The 20,633-nt window shown below is 45.3% G+C and overlaps 1 protein-coding gene across 1 annotated transcript in view; it reads left to right on the forward strand.

The window, feature by feature from the left end:
* Positions 1-2,033: 2,033 nt before the first annotated feature.
* Positions 2,034-20,633, forward strand: part of AIRE (autoimmune regulator) — a 42,296-nt gene continuing 23,696 nt past the window's right edge. Inside the window, exons 1-6 of the mRNA XM_083174773.1 lie at positions 2,034-2,072; positions 3,628-3,802; positions 4,729-4,866; positions 6,896-6,970; positions 10,806-10,913; positions 17,483-17,580. Of these exons, the coding sequence (XP_083030899.1) occupies positions 2,034-2,072; positions 3,628-3,802; positions 4,729-4,866; positions 6,896-6,970; positions 10,806-10,913; positions 17,483-17,580 (633 nt within the window). The remainder of the gene's footprint in view (positions 2,073-3,627; positions 3,803-4,728; positions 4,867-6,895; positions 6,971-10,805; positions 10,914-17,482; positions 17,581-20,633) is intronic.

Raw genomic sequence — 20,633 nt, forward strand, 5'->3', positions numbered from 1 at the left:
AATTTTCTGCATTTGCTGATGATTTGTTTATTTTTTAGACCCCAAAACAGCTACCTATACTAATTTATTTACTACATACTTTTGAATTGATAGCTGGATTTAAAATACATTTTTCTAAAATGGAAGCATTACCCCTTTTTCCCATAGCAAAACAAGGATGGACTGATACATTTCCCTTTGCAACACTTATTTAGGTATTAAATTTGCCTCTCATTCATCTCAATTATACAACCTAAATCCTCTTTTTCTGCAATGAATAAATGGGCCCATCTGCCTCTATCATATACTGTGTATATATATAAAGGCAGATGCCATCTTTACAAGAGGATTTGCTTTCCAAGATTCCTTTATTTAATACAAATGCTTCCTTTAATTCCCCCAAAATAGCTTTTTCAGCTTTTTTTTTTTTATCATAAATTTTTATTGAATTTTGTTGGTAGTAACAATAAATTGAAAATAAAAAAGAAAAATAACAAGAACATTACATCAATGTGGTGCATTATTCAGGAAATACTGTACGTATATAATATGTGTTTACAATATGATAATCATTAGAAATCATTTACAGTGACAAGAGGGCAGGGAGAGCATGTGGGTAGGCATTGGGTATGGACGGCAAGTCTTCCATTTCGGATGTACTCACAGTTGGAATGGATTAGGAACATCGATCTTGTATATAAAATGTAGAGGTCTTCCATAGCCCCAGATTTTACCGTATTTACCTAAGCAACCCATTTTGGAAAACATAAATCGTCCATGGGATATAGTGGTATTAAAAAGTGCGACCCACATAGTAGGGGATGGAGGATCTGGCCCCATCCTGGTTCTGGCAATACAAACACGGGCTAGAGTGAGAAGGTTATTGACGTATATCCTGTGGTGCGTGGGGAGAATGTCCTCCAAATCGAAACCAAAAATACATATACGGGAATTATAGAGCGGTACCTGCACACCCGTGTCTCGGATATTAGCTAAAATTGCTTCCCAGAAAGAGTACACCTGCGGACAGTGCAGCTCTTTCAGCTTTTAATAAAGTATTGACCAAATTTATTTTGGCTGGTAAAAGCCCACGTATATCTCTTTTTTTAAATTACAACAAAGAAAAGAATTAGGGGTTATTAATCTTCCATGTGTTCGTTTATATGCCTTGGCGGCCAACTATTGCCTGATTAGTACCGCTGACATTGGTCTGGCAGAGTAAATAGGGTCAGAATGCGGATTTACACCTGCGGACTCCTGTCACCCTCTCCTATAAGGAGTGTGATCATTATTGCTACTAACCTTTTGTTTTACAGGTGTCCACTCAGCATTCTATTTTTATTTCACACATAGCCCATTTTGAAGCTCTCTTTTCCATTTGACATAGATATCAATTTAATATTGGAGCTGCTGGTACAAACAGCGTGGGACAAATATCAAATTGTAGACTATTCAGAGCTGATCACTGCAGGGGAATTAAGCAGAGCCCTGCGATCAGATAGCCAGAGTTGAAACCTGCTCTGTGCCCTGTGCAAGGCTGTGACTGACCTGCAAAAATCTCACCGATCAGCGTCTTGCTGCAAATCCATATGAAACTCACCATCAAAGGATTTTCCCCAGCTGTACACTCTGTGCGTAATGCAGAACCGACTGTGCCTGTGCATAAAAAATAGGCTTATTGAGGCTGGAGCTGACGTCAGACACCCTCCCTGAAAACACCTTGACACTCCCAGAAAATGGGGGTTCCACCCCCAAACATCAACTTCCTGTCAATCAACTTGCAAACGGCTTGCTATCCGAAAATACGCTGGATTTCAATGGCCTTGTGCATGCGCATTTCGATCCATATGCATGCACATTCGTTCGATAATCGGCCACGTTGCAAAATTGCAGGGCTGAGATTAGGTGTTAATAACCCCATTGTTTATGATTGCTGTTTCTGTAGGATGTCTGAGCAGAAGTCTCCTGATGGGACTGACCTGAGAGCTCTTCTCAAATGGCATCGCACCGAAATTGCTGTAGCTGTCACCGACCTGTTCCCTCTGCTGCACAGCATGATAGACAGAGACCTTGTGCCCGAGGACCGGTTCCAGGTAGGTGCACTGTTCTGCAAGGGGCCCTTAGAAAATCCTACAATATGTTGCATCTAATTCTCACACTGGATTATCTTTATCAGATGCCACCTCTTACGCACTATGGAACCTATTCTGGTTGCTTAGCAACCAGAATACGTTCGCAGCCGACCGATGGTTGGGCTGTGCGCATGCGCATTTCTGTGCATGTGCATACGCAGGGTGTGTGCACACACGGCGAACATTCTACACAGGGGGTGGAGAGGGGCGTGGGGCGCCGGGCAGCCTCATTACCATATGGCATTCGCCGGACGGGGTTTGGTGGACTCGCAAGGCTGCAAATTTGCAGCCTTGCAAATCAACCAGAATAACCCCCTATATTTTCCTTTATCTCAGGTATTGTGTTCGGCACAATATAAATGACAAAATTGGGCACTGGGTAGCACATGGCATAAGCTAATAGGCTGAACGGGGGGGGGGGGGGGGGGGGCACAAGGTAACACATGGCACCAGGGGGTACTGCCAGGGGTCTGTACAGAGAGACAGGAGGGGGGAAGGACTGGCGTAGTGTTTGGTTATAGCAAGCTGCTATAGGAGAAGTTATAAAGATCTTCTTGGTATAATTCTAATACATTTAATAGCTCAAACTGTGGAGTCAGATATGGAGCATAATAGTTGAGGCTCTGCCTCCCCTGACTGCAAGTCCTTGGTCTAGTTCAGGGCTGGGCAATTGCGGCCCTCCAGATGTTAATGAACTACACATCCCTGGATGCTTTGCATTAGTTTTGCTATGTAGCCATGCTGAAACTGATGCAAGGCATGCTGGGATGTGTAATTCATCAACATCTGGAGGGCCGGTGTTGCCCAGCCCTGGTCTAGTTCATGCTTTAGATTGAGCGTCCACTCAGAAAAGGTCATTTTGCCATCTGGTTGTGATTAGCATTAATAATACAAACATCTGCACATGTTACATCTGCCCCACCTGCAGTGCACATGGTTTTGTCCATTAGCAAACCAAATGTGCTTTGCAAATTAACCTGATTCCTCCCCTATATGTTGTTTTCCTAGGTCTAATATACAGATGGAGCACAAGGACCTGAGCTGACGCAGGCTGGGGGACAGGCATTCCATCTGACGGGGACGCGCGAGGGTCTCACACACTTGCGCATCCCGTCAGAACGGCGGCGGGAAGCAGCTTCCCTGTATGTCTCTGCTTCCGGGAGACAGGCAGGGATTGGGGGGGGGAGCTATGGCAGCTGGGGGGACTGTGGCGGAGGGCTCAGTCGGAATGGGGAACGCAACCGTCTCTTGCGTGTGCGCCCCCTTCCATTGGCTGGCGGCGGCTGGAGAATGGCGCTTCTGTCACCAGGAGCAGCTCCAATGGGAGTTGCTGCATCTGTATTAAAATATATAAATAAAGTACTGAATTGCAAAGCAGAAGTGAACTAGGAGACCGTAGAACTGGAAGTTTCCAATTATTCCACAGCTTTGCTCATATCTACTAATTATATACTTTGTATCATCACCTCCAGGCTCAGATGTGTAATAATGTCTATAATCCTTATCTGCCCCACAGGAGACACAGCGTGCCGGGGAAGGAATCGGAGCACAGAAAGCCTCCCACGCTCTTCTTACCTGGCTTCTCACTTGTGACATGCACTGTGTCCGCGGCTTTTGGTCTCTCTTATCCACAGAGTATATTTTAAAGAGCTACCCTCGGCTATCAGGAATTCACAAAGCTCTTCAGATTGGTAAAAATACCCATAATTCAGTTGGTAGAGAATGATAAAACTTTTCCCAAAAATAAAACAGCTCTATAATTCCTATATTTTCCTATCAGGGGCAAAATTAATAAAATTTGCCATTTGATCTGAAATGTAACATTACTTATTGTTACGTATTGTGGCAGTAAGAAATGACCAGCAATGGACTGGGGATTTAAATGTCTCTGGAACAAAAGTTGCCCTAAGTGGGCATGGTCTAAAGCAAACATTGGTGAGGATAAAAAACCATTGGCCTTAGTACTGACAACATTGGTGAGGATAGCAAACCATTAGCACTAGTACTGACAGCATCCAAGTGAATAACATACAGCATACCACCCATCTTTCTAGTGGAGATTGGGTTCGTGTGTCAAAGGCATATGCCTGGAAAAAGTGATATGGCCTCATGGCAAAAAGCTTGGCACCACACATTCCACTGAGGAACCCAGCAAGCACAATATACATATCATTCAAGATGTATTTTTCGACATACTCTCCATTGATTTCAATACACTTCTCCTATTGATACTCCAACCTCTTGATTCTGCTCAGGAAAAAGTCCAGTAATTGGTCCTCAAACCAGTCGGTAACAGCAGTCGGGCTCTCGTCATCAGGAGCAAAAGTCTTCCCATGAATTTAGGAATAAGTCACTAGGAGCCAGGTCTGGTGAACAGGGGGAATGGTTGCTCTTACCATTTTTAACTTTTAGTTATATTGTTTCATTTATCATTCAATATCTGTAAAACAAAAATCAGAATTTTTCTGTAATTTTTCACATTGTCCTACTAAGACCTCTACATACAGTAATAGGGAAAATCTATACGGGGCCACATCTACTACTATAGTTTATCTTTGTTAATTCTACCAGTTATTATACAGGGTCAGGCAGTTATAACCCATCTCTCTTTCCTCAGCTGCTGCCGGCTTACCCCAGCGGAAGGCTCGGCGATGTACACCTGCCGCCAAACACTCAGAGGATCACAAGCCACTGGCAAAACGAAAAGCTGGTGGAGAAAAGGACTCTGGATGTGCTGTACTTCTATCTGGCCATGGTAGGAGGACCTGTATATTACAAGGATTTATATACAGATATGCAACACAGACATTACCGCTGAAGACAAACACAAGGACGTTAGACCAAGGGTGGCCAAACCGGTCCTCGAGATCTACCAACGGTCCACGTTTTCCAGGTTACCTAGCTGCCGCACAGCTGTAGTCATTACTAACTGTCACATTTTAAAACATGCTGCATTCATTCCTACTATAGATCCACAGGTTGCCTGGAAAACATGCACAGTTAGTAGATCTTGAGGACAGGTTCGGCCACCCCTGAGTTAGACCAACCAGTAGACAGAACTGAGAATGTTACAATGAATCCATATGATAGAGCAGTGGTTCCCAACCCTGGTCCTCACGTACCCCCCAACAGTGCACGTTTTCCAGGTCATCTGGCTGGTGCACTCATTACTCACCGACACATTTTACAAGATCCACAGGTGGGGATAATTATTTCACTTGCGTGTGGAGACCTGGAAAAGTGCACTGTTGGGGTACTTGAGGATCAGGGTTGGGAACCACTGATAGAGATTGCCCCACAGCACCAGTAAGTAGCACCAATATTACAGGAAAAGGGGCAAAGGTTATGTTGTGATTAGGAAAGTTGCGAGCCGGGGTGTTTTAAGGCTTGTGGGGGGCCAGTGTGCAGATGTCTGTAGAACTTACAGCTTATAACTTCTAGAAAACAATAGCTTGAATCGGCGATATATTAAAACTGTTCCCCAGGTTTTAATTCATTGCTGAATTGAGCTATTACGTTCTGTACATTATAACTTTTTACAAAATTGAATTATGTTTTTGCTGGTTTTGGTTATTTATCTAGTAGTCAGTGCACCAATTCCAGGTAACCTACTGCTTTTCTTCATTTGTAGAATTAAATTTAAATAATTGCCAAGGCAGTGCCTCCTTCAAATATTTTGCAGAACTAACTAAACCAAAAGTTAGTTACTACTTCCCTTAACATTCAATAAGGTTTGAGATGTATGAAGCAGTGGTGTTGTCGGGAGTTTTTAATGTAAATGTGAGGGAAAATAAATTGGATTCCTGGGTATTATAGTAAGCCAGTGCAGGGATTTGCATGGTGGCAAGAGGGGAAGACCAGTCTGAAGACCCCTATACATTACCGTGACTTCTCCGAGGGGATACGTTGCAGCCAATCCCCCTTGAGCCAACCGTGAAGGTGGATCACATGCAATATATCGCAAGAGGTCCGTTTGCATGTGATATTTGGCATGCAATCCCATTCCCCGCTGCCGGGCGGCTGATCTATTTGGAGGTTGGACATGCAGGCAGGTGCGATCTCTGACTATGATCCGTGCACTTGTGCACGGGATCGGACATCAGATCGGATCGGATGTCAAACACATCCAATTTGGTCACTTTTCACCCAATTTCTAGGTCCAATCTGTCAGAAATGGGTGAAATGGTCCCAAATCGGACAAGTGCATAGCTAGCTTTACTGTAACAGAAGCAAGAATCGATTGACTAGGGGCAACATTAGTAGGTTGCAGTAGATGATGTAGGAGATGATAAGAGATTAGATTAGAACCTTGGTTGTATTTGGGGAAAGTCTTTGCGATATTTCAAAAGGCGGTGAAACTGGATTGGGGGAAAGAAGGGATGCGACGAGTAAACCAGAGGGCAGAGACCAGGCTAACACCAAAGCAGCAGCCCTAGCTTGCTAAGGATGTTGTGGTTGTATTGGTGGTGCTGCGAGTTAGTGATTGGTCGGAAGGAAGGTGGCAAATTCTGTTTCTCTCATGCTAAACTCTAGCTAGAATTGAAACATTAATTTTGAAATTCTGAGATTCAGTTGATCATGTGATTTAGTGGTAGATTCATTATTTTTGCAGTGTGCACAGTTCTGAAAGATTCTATATCGTTAAAATTATCTGCAAAAGGGGATACTTACAAATATTATTTCATATATATAGGCCCTAAAGCCTAATGGAGATGAAGGGGGAAGCGAGGGAAGTATTTGCATTCTACTGATGACTGATCTGCTGTATAACATTTTGCTTCCAGTTGGACCCCCAGCCAAAACTAAGCCGCCTCGGAAAGCAGAGAAGCTGGGGTCATCACTGTTGTCACAAAAGCAATGTGAGTAATGCAAGTTGTTCTGATTACCAACAATTATTTGGCCTACACATGAGAAGGACAGACAGTGTTCTTTAGATTATCTTAGATGTCCACTAGTCATGTAAGCTGGTGCCTGTGGTGTTCTGTCCCCACTTGGCACTTTGTGGCACAGACACAAATCATGTGAAAGGGGAAATGCCATCCACTCTTTACTTGGATGTCTGCTCTTAGTTTCCAGGGCCGGCGCCACCACTAGGCAGGTTTAGGCATTTGCCTAGGGCGCCGGCCACTGGAGGGCGGTAGTGAGCTGCAGCTGTGCAGCAGCAGCAGCCTGCCGGAAAACTACCGCAGAGGAGAGCCAGCCGGAGGAAGGAAGGAACTGGAAGGAAGCTGCCTGCAGCGATGATCTTTACTTTACAGGCAGACAGAGCCACAGGCAGCTATTCGGTGAGTGATTTCCCCCCTCCCAGTCCCCCCGCCGGAGCTGCCTGACAGTCCCCTCGCCGGTGCTGCCCGACAGACAGTCCCCCGCCGGTGCTGCCCGACAGACAGTCCCCCGCCGGTGCTGCCCGACAGACAGTCCCCCGCCGGTGCTGCCTGACAGACAGTCCCCATTCCTGGCTGCGGCAATCTTCACCGGTGGCCGCCCCAGCCCCCGCCACCCTAGTCCCGCCACAATGCGCGGCGCTTGCCCCCCCCTCCATTTGAATTCCGAACAAAGTATACTGGGCTGGGCACAGTATTATGAAGTTTCAGAAATTGTTGAAGCTGCTTCTTAGGGAAATGCTCTGACAGGCTAGCTGCTAGCACATCAGATGAGAATGTTTTCTGGTGTTTAGTCTTATATTGCGTACAGGCAGGTCATTGTGCAAACTGGCTATTCCTGGTTGAGTTGTTTGGTAATGGCTGCAAGTGTTTATTGTAGGCTGTCATTGATACTTTTATATATATATATTTCTTTTTAAAGCGCCTGCCCTAACAGTTATGAGATGGTGTGCTGTACCATGCACTGACTGATGTAGCACACGTGTCTGCTCTTACAGTACAGAACATGTTTGTCCCTTTAACAACTCTTTTACATAATTGTCTAAAATGATTTACTGGGGCTAATTGTGCTAAAACCAGTAAAGCCCCAACATTCATTATGAAGGAACAATTCTATCACTGATAGCTCTGATAAAGAAATGTACTAGTAATGGCTGATTACCCCCCTAATGCTTTAAAGTGTGTTCCAAATTTGTTTTAGAATATCTTGCAAAGGAAAGGTACTTCCCATGGGTTTGGGAGTATGAAGGCAATCTATGGACACTGTTCCTCTACATCCATGACTCCATAACTGTCAGTGTGAGCAGTGTTACCAGTGAAGTTTAAAAGCTGGGACCAGCAAAATCCTTGCTATCATTGTTGATTTAGGTCCAATGTATATATGGCAAAGTCCCTGAGATTGTGTATGTAATAGAAATATATTTTGAGAGCTATCTATCTCTATCTATCCATGATCCATAAAATACTTCATGGTCCTGGTCAAAATGAGTGGCTATTTTTGGGTCTAAATTTTATAGTGCACAAATGGCTGTCTTGCTGCAGGATGGAAGTTACATTTGTAGTAGATTGTAAGCTTGCGAGCAGGGCCCTCCTACCTTTGGACTGTCTGTAAATACCCTGTTTGTTGTATCACAGTCTCCTTTGCAAAGCGCAATGGAATATGCTGCGCTATATAAGAAACTGTTAATAAATAAATAAATAAATAAATAGTAACCGGGGGGGGGGGGGGCGGTATCCTGTAGGTTTGCCTAGGGCGCCTAGATGCCTTGCACCGGCCCTGTTAGTTTCCTTTACAATCGTACTAGATCATTTAACAATCTTGAAACAAATGGAAGAACATTTAAGGTCCAAACACACTGGGCGACTATGCCCAGCGTGTATGGACAGCGATGATGTCAATCATCGCTGCGGGGAAAGTCGCTCAGTGCATACACACTGAGCGGCTTTCCCCCTGCCCGGCGCTGATGGAGGGGGGAGGACGGTATTGCATAGCGCAGAGCTATGCAAAGCCGTCCTCAACGCCGCTCATCTGCTGGTATTACCAGCAGATGAGCGTCTTTCCCGGCGATGATGCGGGAACGCGCAGCAGCGCTCACCGCTCATTGCTGGGGCATACACACTGGGCGGCTTTGAGCTGAAAGCTACTCAAACAGGCTGTTTTGAACGGCTTTCAGCTCAAAGTCGCCCAGTGTGTATGGGCCATTATACAATGGGCAGTAGTCAATGCTTTGTGCGAGCTGTGAGAGCAGTGCTGACTGCTCGCTCTCACAATTCGCACGGTCAGTAATCAACTGACCCCCGTCTCCACCTCTCTGGGTTTTTACGACGACATAGAAACGGTGTGTGCGGCTGCTAAAACAGCGAGGCCCACGGCTAAATGCATATCTCACCATTTAAGGGAATCTGTCACGGTTTTTGATTCGGACAGGTGAATGCCAGACCGGGAATTGGCTTGACCTGACTCAGGGGTGCGGAGTCTAACCGTACCGGTGGTTTTCGCCAGTGACCCCTCCAAGCGGGATTTGGGCTTCGCTGCACTCGGTACGCCGGTCGCGGTCCCCTGGTCAGGTTTCCCACATGGTGCTGGTAAACACTGGGCGTAAGGCAGGGTAAGCTCTGGAATACTCATGGTCAGACTTGCCGGGTCTGGAACTTGTAGACAGATATAGGTACTATAGGAATAGGCTTGAGCAAGAGTCCAAGTACTAGCCGGGTCATACACTGGGAGTCACAGGATGCAGTACACAGGGAGCGGGCAGGAGAATGGTCACAGAACAAGCCAAGGTCATACACAGGATGTCACGAATGCAGTACACAGGGAGCAGGCAGGAGAATGGTCACAGAACAAGCCAAGGTCATACACAGGATGTCACGAATGCAGTACACAGGGAGCAGGCAGGAGAATGGTCAGGAGAATAGCCGGAATCATACACTGGTAACACTGGATATCAGCCCAAGCACTGGGAATGCTGGAGCAGGTTAGTGAACCTATACTCTGGCAGCTTCTGTCTGCCAGAGACTGCCTTTTTATAGAAAGCAAAATTAGCTGGATACTCACAGGTGCTTTAATCAACGAGGGCTGAGCATGGTCAGTTTACACAGAACTTCCTTGCAGGAGAGATTCACCAGGTGTTGTAACTAATTAGCAGAGCTCAGATCACACAGACTTTCCTGCAGCATGGAGTGGACCAGAAGCTGTAATCAGCATGTAATGTTCAACTATACAGAGCTGCAGCTCTCAACAGCATGAGACAAAGCCAGCAGGTTTTTACAAGCAGGTAACACTGAAATACTTGCATATTGTGACAGAATCCTTACAGTCCTCTGACAGCGATGATGAATACGGTGAGCCGTTTAACCCCTCGCCGGCCGCATTAAATACGGCCCATTGACCTCACCAGCCCCAGTAGCCCTGGCGCTCCTCCTGTGACTCTTAGATAAGTCCTAAAGTAATGGGGCAAAAATAATTAAATCCATTTGTGGAACTACTGCAGTTGCATTACTGGGAATGCAGGAGTGAGCAGAAATATACTTACTGCTATATTGCTTGGGCTGAACAAACTTCAAAGATGATGTGAGATTTATTTAGCGAAGTAATGGGTACCAGCTCATGTAAGAGAATGTTCACCCACTCTCAATGGTGGCTTTAGAGTTTTTGATTCTTTTTATTTAAATAGAGGATTGGAATGGAAAAGTGACTATGTATGTATGTATCATATGGCCAGCACTGCATTGTCGCACCCAGGCACATGGTATGAACCTATTTATGCATACAGTATATATGGTCTCTCTTGTGTGATATTATCCACAGCTCCACAGAAAGTGCCAACTTCAGCGGGGAACAGTGATCTAAGTGAAGAGAAGCCTGTGATGCTCACCATCAGCAAGCCATTAGTGAAAGACAGGAGGACCAGCACAGGTAGCACCAATATATTGTACCCATATCTGACTAAGGCGGTCAGACGGGGAAGTGTCCAGGGATAGGCTACAGGGGTGGGGATGGGGGTTTAAGGTTATGTTTGGAGGTGGGGGGTTAGGTGGTTAGAAGAGGGTGTTATGGTTAGGCTACTAATTAGGTGGCAGGGTATGGGGGTTAGACAATAATGAGGAGGATTAGGGTTAGGCTGCAGGGTGCTAGGATTAGGCTGCAGGGAGGAAGGGTGGTGGGCAGGGGTACATATACTAACCTGACCCCTGTTGGGATTCCCTCCATCGGAATGAGGGTCAGTCTTTCTTATGTATACCTTAAGATGGCACCAAGGACATGTACCTAGATATTTGGGGATCTGAGAATACGTTTTGGGAGTGTGTGATTAATCAGGTGCGCTGAACCCTGCAGCCAAGGTGCACCATCCACGCCGGTTCAATCCTCAGCAAGCAAATGTATGTATGTGGAAAAAATGGTAATCAGCTGGCGCTGGGTTAGATGTGTATAAATTTTCTCAGAAAAAATCAGGATACTGTCCAAAGTAAATTCAGTATATTTAATAAAAATAAAGGTTAAGGTCATATAAAAAAACAGTTCTTAATATCCATACATTAAGTAAGCAGTGTCCATAAAAACAAACACCTGGTGGAAAATGTTGAGCCTTCAAACAGCAGTGAATGTATTTGAGGACAGACACATCCACAGGGCCCTTGGTGTAAAGTACAAAAAAATTATCTTACAGTACCTCTGTTTTTGTCTGGGGCTCCTGTGTCCAGTCACGCTTCTGAATTTGTGTCAGCCGCGTTGTCAGTCATCTGAACTCACATTGAGCGCTGTGTCTCCCAGCTAATACTGTGGTCCCGGTTTTTAGCAGAGACACTGCCGTCTCTCTATGCTGCGTGCACAATGGGGAAAAATGGTTTTCAGATCAACTATATCTCTACAATGATGGCAATTGTTTGAAGAAAAAAATTGTCCAAAAAAGATAAAAAAAAGCTGAGCCTTGAGAAAGATAACCAGTGGGTAGAAACGTGTTGACAGGAGCAGGTGGACATGATCAAACTTTTTCAGCTTTTTTGACTTTTTTTACAATTTGTTTTCTTCAAACAATTGCCATGATTGTAGAGGTATAGCTGATCTGAAAAAAAAAGTTCCCCATTGTGCACGCAGCGTAGAGAGATGGCAGTGTCTGCTAAAAACCAGGACCACAGTATTAGCTGGGAGACACAGCACTTTACTTAATGTGAGTTCAGACGACTGACAGCGCGGCTGACACAAATTCAGAAGCTCGGCTGGACACAGGAGCCCCAGACAAAAACTGAGGTACTGTAAGATCATTTTTGACAGGTTTCCATGAGGGTCATGCACAGTGTGTATAGAAGAGATGAGCAGTAATGTGTGCACACCCTGTACTATGCTTGACTTTGGCCTGGACTGCACAAATGCCAGGGCCGAAAACCAGCTCCAGTCCCTCACTGACAGCTAGGCTTACATGAAGGTGTAAAACCTCTGTATTATCGGACCCTCTCTTTCTTCCAGGTGTCTTTCTGTGTCTATGTGTAGTATAATTAGATCTGCTATTATATACCATGCTGCGATAATCTAATCAATTTGGTGGGACTACCCCAAACTTGGACTTCCAAATGGTATTAGGTGAGCAGGTGACCACTTCATGACATTAAGGGGTACATTTACTAAGATGGGAGTTCTATTGAAGATGAGATGTTGCCCATAGCAACCAATGAACTTCTATCTATTATCGGTACTTATGTATTATCTGGACTCCCATGTTAAATGCACCCCATTTTTTCATACCCCTACTATCCAACTATGCATGGAGTTGATTTTATATAGTGTGGCGAGCGCAGCGAGCCACCGTGCCCGAAGCGTGGTGAGCGCAGCGAGCCCCGCGAGGGGACGCGGTCTCATAAGAAAAACGGGAGTCCAGATATTACATAAGTACCCTATTATCTTCTAGAAAGTACTAAAATAAATAAGTAGATTCTGATTGGTTAATATGGCAACATCCCATATTCAATAAGACTTCCATCTTAGTAAATTTACCCCTAAGGGCCAGATGTATAAAGCTTCAAAAGTGATAAAATGGAGAGTGATAAACAACCAAACAATCAGCTCCTACCTGCCATGTCACAGGCTGTGTTTGAAAAATGACAGATAGGAGCTGATTGATTCTCTGAGTCCATCCTGGTGACACAGCTCAACCTTGGGATGTAGGAGGGTCCGCAGGAGCAAGGCACCTATGCTGACTTCTTTTGCGAGGCAGGCTCCTCCCTTCTGCATCCCAGAATTGCTGACTGGCTGCTGTCTGCAACCATTTTGTGTAGAGTAGCTAGGTGTTTTTTATTTTATTAACATTCAGGAGCAGGTGTCCAGTGTGTTTCTTCCACAGGAAGTCCATTCACACTGAGAGCGCAGCAGAGGTGGACAGAAGCGCGTCCTGTCAGCTCTCTGTGTGCAGAGAGACACAGCTGCGTCTCCGTCTCCTGCACAGCGTTTCAACCTCCGCTACAGAGAGGTTTTTCTTGGGCCCCGGGGGCGTCCTGAACCGTCTCCCTGCTTAGGGGGGGATCTTGGGAGATGGGCCCCCGCTATGGCGGATGCCATTTTCAGGGGTTTATAGGCTGAAATCCTGAGAAGGAGTTGAAGCCTATTACAGAAGTCCAGCGCAGCTGGATGATTCCAAGTGGTCCCTTGAAGGAGGGGAGACACTGGAGGTGAGGAGAAACACGTGGGAGTGGCTAAAGGGGGAAAAGGTGCCAATAAGGCTTCCTTCACTCCTGAAGAAGAGACTTGGTCTCTTCCTGCTCTCTGTACTGGCGCCCTTTTCTCTCCATACTGCGGAGCTGAAGGAAGATTTCATTGCAGTACAGAGGGAAGTTTCTCCTGGGCAGCGCTTTCCCCATTGATCGCTGAGGATCCATTGCAGTAAGCAGACAGATAAGTACACTGCTACTTTATTCTGTACAATTGACTGACATTGTGCACCATGTGTTATCATGACAGGAAGGTGTAGTGCTGCTGCTCTGGGGATATTAATTAACTGCAGATTTTGTTGTGTTAAATTAACTATTGAACAGATGGATCAGGGGGATTTGTGCCCCTCATGTGAGTCTGTGCCCAGTGGGGCTCATGCCCAGAGGTCTGTGCAGTCTGAACCTGCGTGGGCGGCTGCATTGGGGAGGTCTATGAATGCTTTGGTTAAGGCTTTGAATAGGCAGAGAGATGACCTGGTGAAATCTCCTGGCCCATTTTCCCCCTCTCAAACCTCTTTGGGCTCTATTACCCCATCTCAGGGGGACCCAGCGTTGTTGCAGGTCATGCAGGACACTGCGCAGAGTGTTCATAAAATACCTAAGGTTACCTCACCCAGACACCCCTTATCTACACCTTCCTTGTTGAACTTAGATTCTGATGAGGAGGGTGTGTGCACGGAGGATGTCTTTTAGGACCAGAAGGACAAGGTTGAATCTTCTGTTCCTGGTATTGAGGATTTAATCCTGGCAGTTAAGCAGACTTTAAGTCTTTGTTGCTGCTGGGTGCTGCATTTAAAGACCAGGTGGACAAGAAAATGGAATGATGCCTTAAGGCAGTGTTTGAAGGAGTGGTATTGACCCAATGCCCTATTATTGCCTCTGCATGGGTATCCAAGGCTATGATTAAATGAGCTGAAGCCTTAGGTAATCAGCTTCAGCCTGATTCTGAGGCCTTCACATAGGCTGAAGACTCCCCGTTATGGGTTCAGAGTGGGTTCAGAGTGGGGGGGGGGGGGTGTCGTCTCCTGCAGTTTTGGGACCAGTGGAACATCTCCACCATGGACCCTTGGGTTCTTTCCATCATTTCAGAGGGTTACAGGATACATCTCAGGGGTCCCCCCCAAAGAGTTTTCTTCCAACACCCTTACCGCAGGAAGCTTGCCTGCGGAAAGCTCTCTTGGGGGGCAGCAACGTCCCTTCTCAAGAAGGGAGTGGTGGTCCGGTACCTCAGGAAGAAAGAAAGAGAGGATTTTATTCCATTCTCTTCTTGGTCCCCAAACCAGATGGGTCCTTCAGACCCATTCTAAATTTGAAATCTTTAAATCTGCATCTGTGGGTGGACCATTTTCGCATGGAGTCTCTTTGGTCTGTGCTGTTAAGCATAGAATCGGGGGAATTTCTAGCATCAGTGGACACCCAAGATGCTTATCTACATGTGCCTATCTACAGGGAACATCAGTCTTTACTACATTTCGTGATAGGAAAGACTCATTTACAGTTCCAGGCTCTTCCTTTTGGCCTGGCTACAGCGCCGAGGGTCTTCACAAAAGTGATGGCTGTTATGGCAGCGGCCCTCAGGCTAAAGGGGATAGTAATTATCCCATACTTGGAGGACCTCTGCTCAAGGCGGAGTCAGCAGAGAAGTTACAGAAGCATCTGGTCATTGCAACACGGTTCCTCCAGGACCATGGGTGGTTGTTAAATCTCCCAAAGTCTCATTTAACACCAACACAGAGACTTCAGTTTCTGGGGGTGATTTTGGACACACACCTTCATGGTGTGTTTCTTACAGAGTCCAAAACAGTGGACATGGTCATCTGGTTCTGCAGTCTCCAAATCCAACAGTTTGGCAGGGAGTAAAACTACTAGGCAAGATGGTGTCTACCTTCGAGACACTGCAGTTTGCAAGGTTTCACTCCAAAATATTTCAGTGGAACATTCTCTCATGTTGGTCAGGGAATTCAAAGACCATGAAGCAGGGACGGCTGACGCTGTCTCAGGCGACAAGGGAGTCCTTGATCTGGTGGACGGATCTGGAGTCTTTGCAACTGGGACATCCCTCCGCTTGTGGGATTGGCTGGTTGTCATGACCGATGCCAGTCTCAGGGGCTGGGGGGGGGGGGGCGGTAGTTCTGCACCTGAGGTTGCAGGGTCTGTGGTCCAAAGAAGAATCCAAATTGCCAAACAATATCGTGGAGCTCCGGGCAGTTTGGAATACCCTGTTGCAGGTAGAGGCCTTCTTGAAGGGATCACCTGTATGCATACAGTTAAACAATGCCACGGCTGTGGCTTACCTGAATCATTAGGGCAGGACTCGCAGCAGGATGGCAATGCAGGAAGTCTCGCGAATTTGGTGGACAGAAGTGAACATTCCTGTTCTGTCGGCTGTGTTGAATCCGGGGATCCGGAAAGTAGAAGCTGATTTTCTCAGCAGGGCAGAGCTGCTGGAGGGGGAGTGGGCGCTTCATCAGGAAGTCTTTCAGGAGATAGTGAACCTCTGGGGGCTCCCAGAGATAAACTTGATGGTGTCCAGGAACAGCTGTCAGGTTCCCAGGTTCCACTCTTGGACCAGGGATCCGACCGCGTAGGCAGTGGATGCCATGACAGTTCTGTGGCGTTTCAACCTAGCCTACGCGTTCCCTCCATTCCCTATGATTCCACGGGTCCTGAAGAGAGTGAGGACGCAGGGGGTGCAAGTCATTCTGATCACACCGGACTGGCCCAGGAGGTCATAGTATTCAGACATACTGAGGTTGTCGAAGGACTCTTGGTGTCTACCTCTTCTGTAAGCCTGGACATACCCTCCCAAAGGACCGGCTCTTGAACGTCCCATGGTTGAGCTGTGTCACCAGGATGGACAAAAGAGAAAAGGGGATTTTTGTAATAACTTACCGTTCGAATCCCTTTCTCTGAGTCCATCCTGGTGACGCAGCGATCCCTCCCTTACACTCAGTAAGTTATACCGTTTCATGTGTTATCATGTTATATTGTTATTATTTGATTGTGCATATTAATATGTTCAGGCGTTGTACTGAGTACTGTATCCTAGTGTGCTTTAGAAGTTGAACTGAGGAATTCTGGGATGCAGAGCGTGGCGAGCGCAGCGAGCCCGCCAGGGGCTTAGTTGTGCTCACCATGCTGTCATGCCAGTCGGGATCTCGACGTTGGGCTAATGACTGTCAGGATCCCAACTGTCGGACTCCTGTACCACACCCCTACATCCCATGATTGAGCTGTGTCACAAGGATGGACTCAGAGAAATGCTAGTCACACATCAGACCAACTTTCCTCCAACCATCCAACTAGTTGCTTGGATGGAATAAAAATATGGTACTGGATGGGAGCAAAGGACAATCAGAAATGTGCTCACAAACCCAGGAAAAAGGACAAAAACATTCAGTCAAATTGTTTAAATCAAACAAATTCAACTACAGTACCGTGTCTGAGCGACAGTTTTTGTCTTTTTCCAGATTTTGGGAGCAAATTTCTGAAGTAAATATTACATTTGCTCCCATAAAGTACCATATTTTTATTCCATCCAAGCAACTAGTTGGATGGTTGGAGGAAAGTTGGTCTGATGTGTGGCCAGCAAAAGGGATTCGAACAGTAAGTTCTTACAAAAATCCCCTTGTGCATAACTCATCATTGTCTGTGCTGTGTATCACTGTTATATTTGTAATTTTGTATTTGTAATACGGAAGAATGTTTGTATGGTAGAGACTGGATGTGTAGTGTCATTTACTTGTCCTGATACAGCTCTGTAATGAAAGTGGAACTGTATCAAAGACAGGTCCAAACAGAAGGAAAGTGTGCTGGGAAGTGTGGAACAGGACTGTATCCAGCCCCTCAAGCTGACTTTGCGCCCAAAGCTGTTCTCTAGTCAGGTAAGTACTATTAATATATATATATATATATATATATATGATACAGAAGTACCAACACACCCGCCATTCCTAGGAATGGGGTGCAAACAGCACCCACATCCCAGGGTGGGGTGCGGTGGCCTGTGACCACACACTCTAGTAAATACAAACACAGGGGGCCCAGCACTCACTACAACAAACTAACTCACCTTAACATTCAAATAATCAATTAAATAAATAATGGGGTTTTAGTTCATGAATTGATCAATGCATTTAAGCTTGCAGCCCATCGCCAAGGGACCCCATTTCACTGCAAGTCCTACACTAACAATTGGTTTTCTTGGGAACCTGGCACCTGCTTACACATCATAGCTAAAATGAACATGTGTTTTTTTTCTGGGTTAATGCTCAACTGCCAAGTAACTTATGGCTTTTATAAAGTGAGACAATCCCAAACACAGCACCTGAATTAGTATTAAAGGGGCAGCTGTCACAGGTTTCAGGTAAATGAGCTTATCAAGGGTGCATGAGAAAGCTATGATCACAGTAACAGAGGTTAATTAAAAATCAACCCAAATATATAGATACAGAAGTACTAACACACTCGCCATTCCTAGGAATGGGGTGCAAACAGCATCCACATCCCAGGGTGGGGTACGGTGGCCTGTGACCACACACTCTAGTAAATACAAACACAGGGGGCCCAGCACTCACTACAACAAACTAACTCACCTTAACATTCAAATAATCAATTAAATAAATAATAGGGTTTTAGTTCATGAATTGATCAATGCATTTAAGCTTGTAGCCCATATATATATACATATACACACACACACACACACACACACACACACACACACAGCATGGCCCACATTACTAGTGACTAATGCTGTGGCATAGACATAGAAATATGGCATCGCACAGTAAAATCAACATTTGGAGAATATGAATTTTATGTTTCTTGTTTATAGCATTTTGTGTGCGTTTCTGCAGTCACTGAGGGCCCGATTCAGACTCATACATGCAGCCCTGTAGATTATCAAAAGACCGAGCATGTGCATGGTACACTGTGCGAATGCGCAGGTTCCCCTTATGAATGGACCATAGCCTTTGTTGGCCGCTCTCAAGGTGATTAACAGGTACCAGGTGTTTGGAAGCATAATGCCGGCGGTTTTCGGGGGTTTACTGGAAAATTCAGGCATTCCCTGGCCGTTGGTAGGCAGGGCCACTGACTTCAGCAGCGGCCTGATTCTCCCCACGACCTTTGCAGCGCTGAGTAATGGGCCCCATACATCAGCAATCACAATTTATAGATTTTCAGATATAGGGATATTTTTGCCAGATAAATGGATTTTACAATCTATCTGACTTTGCCCACACATTACAGATTTATTTCAGTGATCGGCAGATTTTTCCATCTAAAGATTGCATCTTCATATCTGGAAATTGCCCAATCGATTGCTGTTCATAATGTAAATAGATGAAGAAGACGAATTGGGAATGCCCACACATATAAAAAAGATCTTCAGATAATACCAGATTATTAAACATGTTTAAAAACCTGATTAAGCAATCGATTGGCGATTTTGATTGGGATTGCCAAAAGGGGGAGCCCACACATCTAAAATTAATTGTGGCAATCATCTCCATATCTGAAAATTGTCACAATTAATTGCTGATGTATGGGGCCCTTAAGTCTAGGCTTAAGGGCCCCATACATCAGCAATTAATTGTGACAATTTTCAGATATGGAGATGATTGCCACAATTAATTTTAGATGTGTGGGCTCCCCCTTTTGGCAATCCCAATCACAATCGCCAATCGATTGCTTAATCAGGTTTTTAAACATGTTTAATAATCTGGTATTATCTGCAGATCTTTTTTAGATGTGTGGGCATTCCCAATTTGTTTTCTTCATCTATTTACATTATGAACAGCTGAAATGACAATCGATTGGGGCAATTTCCAGATATGAAGATGCAATCTTTAGATGGAAAAATCTGCCGATCACTGAAAAAATCTGTAATGTGTGGACAAAGTCGGATAGATCTGAAAATCCATTTATCTGGCCAAAATATCCCAATATCTGAAAATCCATAAATTGTGATTGCTGATGTATGGGGCCCATTACTCAAACAACTTTCCAGATTGTACATTGTACTATGCCTTCTGTGGAAGAGAATTTGGCACTGTTATTGGACCTATTAGTCAGTCAGCAGCTAATAACCAGGCCCCCAGCATGGAACCGTGTACTCGGGGTGGCATATTAATGCAGCAGGAGGAGGCTGTGCTCCAGCAGCATTACCCAACAGCCTCTGTAACACCCATATCAGACAATTAAACCCCACAAACTACCTCCAGGAGCTGCTCCGGGTGTGCTTGGCACTGTGAGGAGCCTATGTGCCGGAACAAAGTGGTAGGTGTCTTCACAGCGTTCCGGTGTCATCATGATGTCAGGGGCAAGCTGTACTAATGGGAGATGGAGTTGTGAGAGCTCAGATGTCAGTTCAAGTGTATTTTTGTTCATTTGGTCACAATCTACCAGAGGATGCTCCGAGATTTACTGGTAGATCATTATCTACCTTTTGGCCAGGTCTGATTTACATCCTCGGGGATTCCTGATGTGCATTATGGAGACCGATGTTCCAAATCTGCCTTTGTTACTATGCGGTTATTATTGTGTAGCAACTTGAGAAATATACACCCTTATGATCTTTAATCGAAGGCACCAGGTTTCTTACGTAATAACTATCTATAGAACTTGATGGCCTTTTGTAAACTGGGGTCAGTTTTTCAGCCGTGTACTGTATTTGGTGTTATTAGCCTTAACAAGATTTCCGTAGTTTTAACCTCCAAAACTGCACTTCCCCAGAAGCTTAAGGGCCCGGCTGCTGACTATATGTATACTGGTTCAACCTGCTCCTCCAGCACTTTATGCCAATGTGTGTGCTGGGCAGATGGCTGTACAGGAGACAATGACAAATTAGCTAGCGTTTATATGGAGCTTTCACGTGTCTTGGTTCTCTGCCCTCCTTACATGTGATTATCTTATTAGAAGTTTACTGCACATT

The sequence above is a fragment of the Crinia signifera genome, chromosome 3 (genome assembly GCF_055691185.1).
Source record: "Crinia signifera chromosome 3, ASM5569118v1, whole genome shotgun sequence".
Lineage (NCBI taxonomy): Eukaryota > Metazoa > Chordata > Amphibia > Anura > Myobatrachidae > Crinia > Crinia signifera.